This window comes from Sinohyriopsis cumingii, unplaced genomic scaffold (genome assembly GCF_028554795.1).
Source record: "Sinohyriopsis cumingii isolate HCF-2022 unplaced genomic scaffold, ASM2855479v2 utg002203l, whole genome shotgun sequence".
NCBI lineage: Eukaryota > Metazoa > Mollusca > Bivalvia > Unionida > Unionidae > Sinohyriopsis > Sinohyriopsis cumingii.
Window position 1 is genome coordinate 37,896 of NW_028316157.1, and position 9,695 is coordinate 47,590.

General features: G+C 33.7%; 1 protein-coding gene across 1 annotated transcript; it reads right to left on the reverse strand.

Annotated features, from left to right (window-relative positions):
* Window positions 1-1,378: 1,378 nt before the first annotated feature.
* Window positions 1,379-3,506, reverse strand: LOC149770922 (uncharacterized). Its single transcript, XM_089948976.1, has 3 exons — window positions 3,428-3,506; window positions 1,751-2,151; window positions 1,379-1,509 (listed from the first exon to the last, which is right to left on the reverse strand). Exons 2-3 carry the CDS (start codon window positions 2,143-2,145, stop codon window positions 1,503-1,505), a joined length of 402 nt encoding a protein of 133 aa, XP_089805102.1. The 5' UTR covers window positions 2,146-2,151; window positions 3,428-3,506; the 3' UTR covers window positions 1,379-1,502.
* Window positions 3,507-9,695: the final 6,189 nt, after the last annotated feature.

The following is a 9,695-nucleotide window of genomic DNA, read 5'->3' on the forward strand; positions in this document are numbered from 1 at the left end:
ATCTATTGAAATATTTCAATTACCTCTTTTTGGTTAGTAATTTTGTTTAGTTTCTTATTCCACGCTAATTTCCATGCGCAAGGTACGTGAATGACTGACGTTGATGTGAACAGCGTAGCCATCCATCTGCTTGTAGTGTTCTACTAACTTCACTGAATCATTCTTTCAAGTTTAAATCATAAGTTTATATTATGTTGAGTTAACCAATGTGAAAAAAATTAGAAACTCAAATGAGAAAAGAATCAACTAATAAATATGCAAGGTGATCGCGAATAGCCACAAAAGGCATAAAACTGCATTTTGTAGCAACCCACACTAGGCAAGGATGTACGGAATTCATTCACTCGGTCAATACACGTTTGAATTTAGTAAACCTGAACTATATTCATTGGGAAAATATATCCATTTGTATGTGATATAAATAAAATATAAGTATAGTATGTACGCTATATTGATGATATACCATTCGTTGTATAACATTTTCATTAAAAGGAAACTCGGCATGCCTCGCTTACTTTTAATGAAATATGTATACATCCGGTTTTATATCATTAACGCCACACACGTAATATATATAAAAATAACAAGACAAAAAGATGCCGATGTGTGATAAAGTATTTGTTTAGGTTTAAATCTTACGTTATGCGATTTTCTTCTGTTGAACTCGTAAAACTTAATATTAAAATCGTTGTAATTTATAAATCAATGTACACTAATATTGTAATAACTGACATGGCAGACCAATAGTACATTTCAATGAGCACTGCATTTAAGTGAACCCATGTGATTCGAAATCAGATCTATTTGTAACAGCTGTGACTGATATTAAACAACTGCTGATGCCAGTTTAATTCGTTTAGTTTTCATTTGACAATGTTTCCTACTTAGGGAAAATTCAGTCTTACATTGGCCATCGATGTGTGAACACTGCAAGTGTCGTTTAAGTCTCATTAAAATCGGGTCCTCGCGATGGCGTTTTTTGCAAAAAAGCTCACTTGATTGTCATAGTTCCATTAATTGGAGTGCTTTATGCATGGATATACGTGAAATTTAAAGTGTTTTAAAACATGTTTATAATTTTCAGTTATATCAGGATAAAGATATTTATTCGTAGCATCTCAAGAGCGGAGTATAACATTCTTTCCCAAGTGCATGTGTTGCCTACATTTACTTAAATATTTCACTCACTGATTGAGTCCCAAGAATCGTTCACTTTAAAACATTTGGCAGTACTTTCATCTCACTTGCAGTCAAAGTAGACTATAAACTAATGGCAATATTATAATTGTGTGTGTCAGAGAGAGACAGAGACAGACAGACATACTGACTGACAGACAGAGGAAGTGAGATAATCGAAATAAAATAGTGATAAAGCCAATTTAGTGTCTTCGATCAAATATGTTTATTGATGTAGTATGTACAAATACTACTAATCTAGTAATCGAGATATGGAGTCATATTCCTTTCGCTCTCTTGTCAGTCCTTGGATCATTTTGTTTGTCTTAATATCTGTAAAAAGGAACAAATTTAGAGCATTTTCGCAAGCCGACTTGCCCAAACAATACAACATTGATAAAATATTGATATTTATCTTGACGAAACGACGTTTTGGCTACTTCGAATTGTAAGCGCAAAGACATGTAATGAGTCAGTAGAAATGAAGTGGATAAGCTAATGGTTAAATTGTAAAAATGTCGTCATACTGTAACATGTAACAGACTTATCAAGGATGAATAATATTTATTCTTACTTTTTATGGTGTCTACTGTAACCGTAACCAAACTTAGGAAAGTGGTGTCCAAGTCCCCAGTGGAATCCAGGACCGAGTCCAGCACCGAAGTACGATCCGTATCCACCATATCCACCAGCTAATCCCAAGCCGTATCCACCATATCCACCATATCCTAAATATCCTCCATATCCACCATATCCGCCATAACCTCCATAACCACCATAACCTCCATATCCACCATGTCCATGATACCCTCCATATCCACCATATCCAGGATACCATCCATAGCCACCATATCCGCCGTTGCCACCATAACCTCCATATCCACCATAACTGCCATATCCGCCACCGAACGGATAGGTAGCAATGGCAGCACCTACTAAGCAGGCTACAAGAACAATTACGGCCTTCATTTTCCTCTGCAAATGAAAAGTAAGTTCAGAAAATAACAGTTAGCATTTAATGTTTTGTATGGGAGCGTAGTTTAGACGGTAAACAGAAAGCAAGTTGATGTTACATTTTCTGACATTTTCAATGAATAAAGACCGGGCGTGAATGCATATTATTTGAATTGTACGGTGGTGACAAAAGTTTCAATTGTACACTGGAAACGAGAAAATAAATAAAGTTTTAATTTTGAAGATTAGGCTGTCGCTCATACGGGATTTCACTGGCAACCTTTGATTTGTAAATAAAGTACATCCTATACCGTCTCCAGATTGCAAAATATATACGTTCCAAGTTTAGGAGTGGCGCTTTAGGGCGATTGACTGTGCAACGTCTTATGGAAACGCACATTCATATCCAGATTTGTAATACTGTGATGCTTGAAGTATTTGTGTGAGCTGTTCGTATACATTATCTTGAAAAAGGAATAAAGGCGATGGTTGCGAAAGGCCGCATGACCTTTAAATGGAAACTTAATGGTGTTTTCTAAAGTGACTTACAACAATGATTCAGTTTTATTCTACGTTCTATCTTGCGATAAATTAACTCTAAATATGACGTAAAAGAGAGTAAATTCACCTGACAGTGAATTGTTATTTTGTGTGACGCAGTGTAATAACTTAGATCAAACCATGGAAAGGTCCGCTATGTGAATGATTGCCACAACGTTTCGTGATGTTAGGCAGTATGAAGAATGATACCCTAGTGGACAACAAAATAATTTTCAAACAGGATATTTAAATAAAACATGATTTGGATTTAGGATCACTTTTTTCGGTTCGGTTCTATGAGTAATATATTTTATATCATCTATTTGTCTACACATGAAATTAAAACAAATTAATTAATTGTAAAGATTGGTTGTCATATATATGTATATCTCTTAAAGACAATATGAATATTCATATATTACCAATAATGTGGTTCTTCTTGTAGAACATATTGTTTTCGTTACAAAATTAAACTGTTTCGTAGTTAGCTGCTATGTAAAATTGATATACAGCCAAATTTAGAGGCCCTTTGTATGTTCTCCCAAAAAGACTTGAATGCTGCTAACAGAGGAAAAACAAGAATAGGTGACCATTACTATAACTGAAACGTATCTTGCATCCAGAGATGATAATTCAAATGTGTACAAGGTCATGTCTCCACATTCAAAAATTGTAAGCATGATATAAGTTAAAAGAACCATGCATGCTATATACGTTATTACGAACACTATTTTGTATGTCGCATACAATCACTTACCTGGATGACAACGATGTCAAGTAAATTTTGAAGTAGGATCAGAAATGTTGCCACCGGACTGGCAAATGCCTGTGCTGAATCGTCGAATATGCAATCCTTTTATATCCGTGAGGACCTTATTTTGCATGCATGTTAACTTAAGTAAACACGATGATTGATAGTTAATACATTCAGCAAATTAAATAATTGATGACTAAGAAATACCAAAAAACGTATTTTGTTTATGCTGTTTAATTGTATGGATATCTGTAAATTTCCGTTTGCAATGCAGACATGTTTGTGTTTACAACTATGAAAAATTATCCATGTGATGGATTTGAGAAATGATTTTGTATGCATTTTTCACTTAATATTTTCACGCAACATTTTGACAAATTTAATCCAAAAAAATGTTAGATCTATCATGAAGAATTTCCAAAATGGAATATATTTGAATCCTATATACTTTATTTAAAGTTACATTTGTCAGTAGATTGTACCTCTTAAGCACAGTCTATTAAATTGTCGTGTCGCCTAACAGTGTTACGTTGGGGCATGTTAATTTCATAATATGTTGGTACCTCTCTTCCATATATCTAAAATGTTTCTTGCTTCTTAATATTACTTTCTTCCAGCGATCACATTCCAAGCAAATTTAGTAAAGTAAACACCAAAGAAAAAAAATTGTTTGTTAAGAGGTGTGAAGATCATGCACACGCTTCTTGAAAATGAATTTCAAAATCATATTTCAAAGTACCAGGTAAGGCATTCAATTTTGTCTGAATAATTCTACACGTACGATATGATTCCATTTGTAAGCGCATTGTTTCATTTATTTTGTGGATAAATGATCATTAATTGTGTTAATGAGAAAAGATGCTGTTCTTTACCAATTAATTGTATTATTTTAATTCCAGATCTGGTTAAATTGTTTAAGCCATCGAATATTAATTATCATCCTAGTATGGTTGATTTGATACGCACACAAGTCCATTTTAGCAACGCAAGGAATAATACTCTATGATGGATATCCGGGAATTGTTAGAATACTACCTCAATTATCAAGAAATCAATTTCGTCGGATACAACCTTGTCGACTGAAGCACATTTAGTATGTTAAACGACATATTCGCTTGTTTGTATGACGGTATGTGCGCACATGTATTTCACATTTTATACAATATTTACTCAGGAATGAAAGATTCACACACAACTAAATGATCAGTTCCATGTATAGGTATTATTTCTATTCTATGTTAGCTACAAATGGAATGTGTTGAATTTGCCACCTCGCCAACATTATATTGGGCTATTTTTTGAAAGTTTCGTACATAATAATGTCTCAGGTCCCATATTTAACAATGGGGACAGTTGTTTCTAAAGGATTCTTTCAGGAATTATTCGTATAGTGCCGAGAGAAAACCAATCCTATTGGTCGATTGATGAATCATCGCAGCTTATTACAGATCTGTGTTCTTTGAATGATTAGAGCCGATCAGAATAAACCAGATATTAAATCATTTATTTATATAATACAATTATTGCATACATTGTGATCATACGTTTGATATATTGCAAGTAAATGTAGGAAGCGTAGAACCTGCATGATTTTGCTGTGACCAGTTGTTTATTGTGACTCAAAGTATACTCTACTTATAAAGCATGTGATCTAGTTTTGATCATCGAGATATTAAATGATGTAATAATAATTTCTATCAAAGTGTTGTATTTCTTCCATGATTATGGATCGATTATTGTCCTAGTAGATTGGCTCCGATGCAACACTTTATTTAAATAACGTAAACCTTTATTGGCGGATTAGTTCATCGTAATACTTGATACAAATAACTTGTGGTAAATCATATTCAACTCATTTCGTAAAAACATATCACATGTACACTCATCTAGAATACGCTTTATACAAAATGCGAATAGACTATTACTCCTGATGCCATGTTATCACTAAACAATGGTAACACAGTGTGTAGCGATGGTACCTATCTTAGTGTTGCAGAGACACCTCCGAATCTGGCACTCTTCATTTCAAATTCACACGGTGAATGGTATTTTATTCTTCCAAACTTTTAAAAGCAAACATGTGTCGAAATATGAGTAAAGAAAGCTAAACTAAAACAAAACAATAAAACAACGAAAAGGAATCGAAACATATATAATATATAAGGAAGCATAGATAGTAATATAACAAAAATAAATAACAGGAAAGAATGCAAAGAAATGCCGTATGGTTTAGTTGCTTGCCTGCAGGCGAAAGCGAATACTTTCTAACTAGCATTTCTTTATTTGCATGTATGTTCTAAGTGTTCAAATATTCCATGCAAGCTTGACAATTTGCATTGCCGAGAGACCATACTTCTTTTATCGAAATTAAAGAGATCTCTTATTATCTCAGTCATGAGCGTAGGGAATGTGAAGTTCGATTTGCGAGTTTTTCACGATTTCACATATAAATCTATTTTCAAATTCCTGACTCTCCCAACTATGGCGTACAAATTTTTTTTAACATGGCATCACAAAAAGCTTGTCAAATCCAAAGTATTAAAAGTTTGTTTTGTCTTGGGTAGGTCTTCGAATAATTCAGCTTCTTAAATCAATATTTTTAGTGAACAAGGATGAACTCTGAGCCCATTGTTTTGGAGTTCACTTTTTAATTAACACGTATCACCTGTACTTTTTTAATACAAAAATGGGTACCTAATACGGTACATATCACTCCTATGTCCTTTCATGAATATTATACTTATTTGTGAAAGGTGTGTGTTTATGATCAATAATTAACCACACTCTTCTTGAAACGGCACATTTTTGTCTCATAGTTAATTCCCAGTTGGTGGTTCTCCTGCTCCGCCCACTTTATTGTTTTAATAACTATATCCTATTGTAATGTGTTTCACTGTAGTCTTGTATCCAAACCTTCCTCTTGAACATTTAAACGCGGATATTAATTAATGTGCTGCTTTTTGAATTCTGACGTTGAGGCTAAATGCGTGCAAACAACGAACCTGTGCCACTATAGAATTATTATGTAACCACGTATCTTCGTTATCTGCAATGAATACCAACTAGTTAACAAATCTTTTAGAGTATCAATCTTATGCTCGGTAAACCCCCTCCTGCCTTGATTCGCTCGTCATTCGAGATTAAGTACGGCTGTATTTCAGCCGCCACGTGTTCTACTTATAGCGCAAACACTAATGCAACTATCGCTATTACTTCAACCCTAACTCAGCTACTACTGCAAAGAATTTTGAAGTGAACGATGCCACAGATGAAGGTATGATCGCATAACGTAGATAAATTTCTTTAGAAATGATATAAAATCCCGTCTAGCATTTAAGGTCGAATTTCATGGGTTGTTATAAGAAGCGATTGTAATCAAAGTAATCCATAAATATTACAAATCTCAAATAAATTAAATTCGTTTATCACCCAGAACATGTATGACGATGAAAGTTCAAGCACTAATATTTTGTCAGGATTGACTATCACCTCTGAATTTCATCTCAAATATTAATATTACGACATATGATAAGATCCAAATAGCCTAATGATTTGGATTTGTATAACTAGAAAGCGGTTCATATGAATACATAAATAAGACAACGAATTTTAAGAATTCACATGTTATCGGTTTGAAAACGTTTTATATATATATAGAATACAATATAATAAATGCTGAGTTACCAATCAATGAACTGGATGCTAAAACCATGTTTACTATTTTCAAAATATGTGTGAATCAGTGATATGATTATTAAAACGCGTCATGCTATCTACTTCTTCATTTATTGAATTATTTAGTACAGACCTTTATTTCATTTAAAATAAACATTTACGGTAATTCAAAGAAGTAAAAGTATTAGAGACTGACGCGCATTGTTTCAGATATCTTGGGGAAAAGCAATGTTTCTATCACGCGATTTTCCCACACGCTATCGTGTTTTCCTGGCTTGTATTATTGAGCAAGGTATATAGTATGTTGTCATTGCCTGTGCGGGGTCACGCAAATTTATTCTTCTGCGAGAAGTCATATTCCCCTCAAGATTCGATCTTATCATCTGATTAATAGAACTAAATGCATAATAACTGCATCTAGTGTTAGTGGACATTATTTCATGATTCCTGTCTAGCACTGACCAATGCATTAGTTTGCCTGGAAAATAATTAAGAGGATTTCTTCAGTAACACTGATCGATGAATCCTTAGCTCATGTTTGTAAAGTTCAACCTTGTTTATAAATATTGATTGAAACTGAAAATTGGACCATGGTCACGTTTGCTAATTTGATGAAACTTATAGTCACGAAGAGTCCAAATTTGAAACCACAGTAAGGTCCTTATGATGTCTTATAGTTTGAACAGAATATTACATAGTCACTTGTCAACTTTTCACACTGCGCTGTAATGCAATGTATCCACAATTTCTTGAGATAATGGCTGAATTCTTGACAGGAAAATACTTTCTTTCTTGGCCTTCCTCTGCTACAATCCATTTATATGTGAATCCAAGGGAATGAAACGGCATAGCAGCGCAATCCTGGTTAGATTGTGTTGTTTAAAATAGAAGCTGGCTATCGTACATTCCAGTGAAAAATACAATTGTCTCATCAAAAGAAAGAAACCCGATTTACAGTTTGGCATATCAGTGAAGACATTTTTGTATGACATTTATCAAACACAAACTCTTTACAGTAGGCTAAGTCAACGCTGTCCCTTGGTTCGCCTTTAGATTTTGGACCGAGTCTGGTTGCCTTTCTTTCGACATAATTCAGGTCATCGCTGTAGTCATATTGCAATTGCCGATCAGAGGCTCGAGATATGCATAACAGCTGCTGGAGTAATTTAGATGAACCTGTAACCGTTCTTGAGGCAGCTCAGCCTAAGGGACCCAAGAAATGTTGGCATCATGGGTTTTGAGCTGTAGGCAGATTGTACGACCCTGCACTGTCAGATAGACATTGAGATTTTGAGTGGTGTAAAGATTCATCTCAAAAGAGAATGTTTTGGGGACGACTATTATCACAGGGATGAAATGTTGCGTTGTCGTCTGCAACAGCGGAATACCAATATATTAGTGTATGCATTGTAACTGCGAAAAATCCTTCTGAGACAATACTGTAGTTGTATATTCCATGAAAGACTCATGTGGTTAGGTACGGGCCAGCCAGTACACCAAATGAGCTCATATTTTCCTATTTGAAAGCTAAAAGCAACAAACGTTTTGGACTGAGATAAATTTGGCCCGTCTCTATGAAATGTACATTTATCAATGTCTGTTTTTACATGTAGATTTATCACTTTAATTGTATCAGATTTTGACATTTTTAAGTTTTGCATGTTAACAAGAAAACCTTAGCCAGTCCCGATTGCTAAATTTCCAAGGTGAAAATTTCATTGCATTTTTCGAAGTGGATACCTCATTGATTCCCGTCCATTTTTCACATATAACAATGCAAACCGTTTTATTTCTTGTAATGGTACACACGTCAATCTTTAATAAGGATATTGCAGAAATCAGTCGTAATAATGCACAACTTATTTGTGTAGGATTTTATCGTTACAACTAATATTAGTCGAGAATCTGTTTTCTAAACTAAGGAACGTATCCAGAAACCATCAACATTAATTAATAAATTCACTAATCTAATGCTATGAGAAAGAATGTTTTGTGAAACACAGTTTTGCCCTCTAGCGATAGAGATAGTGCAAAAAACTTTCAGCTGTGACTTTTTTTTAATAATCTACATAGATCAAAATATAATTCAATGACATCTAACTAAGCTGTTTTGAAAATCCTCTCCAGTGTCTTGAGAAATTCTGTTAAAAAACAAAGAAATGAAAAGAAAGATTTGATACTGAAAACTGTAAGAAACATTTGTAATTAGAATAATCTGACAATATTGTTTTTAAGCGATGTAATTTTCAACGAAATCAGAAACATATATATATATATATATATATATATATATATATATATATATATATATATATATATATATATAGCAAAATGTCTGGCAACCTCAAGGAACACGTCTTTTAAAAAAGACCTTGTTACCACCGTATGACCTAAATTTTTTGTTAATCAGGTATTAACGATGCGAGCACAATATATAGAAAGTGGTCTTAAAAAGGGACGGTTTAAATAACTAGTTTCTTTCGATGTGTGATGTTAAACGACATGCGTTAAGATATGAAATTAGTGGATATGATAATATTGCTAAAACATTTAGTTGGTTCACCTTCTTGCTAGTTTATGTTTAAAAATTACTTTA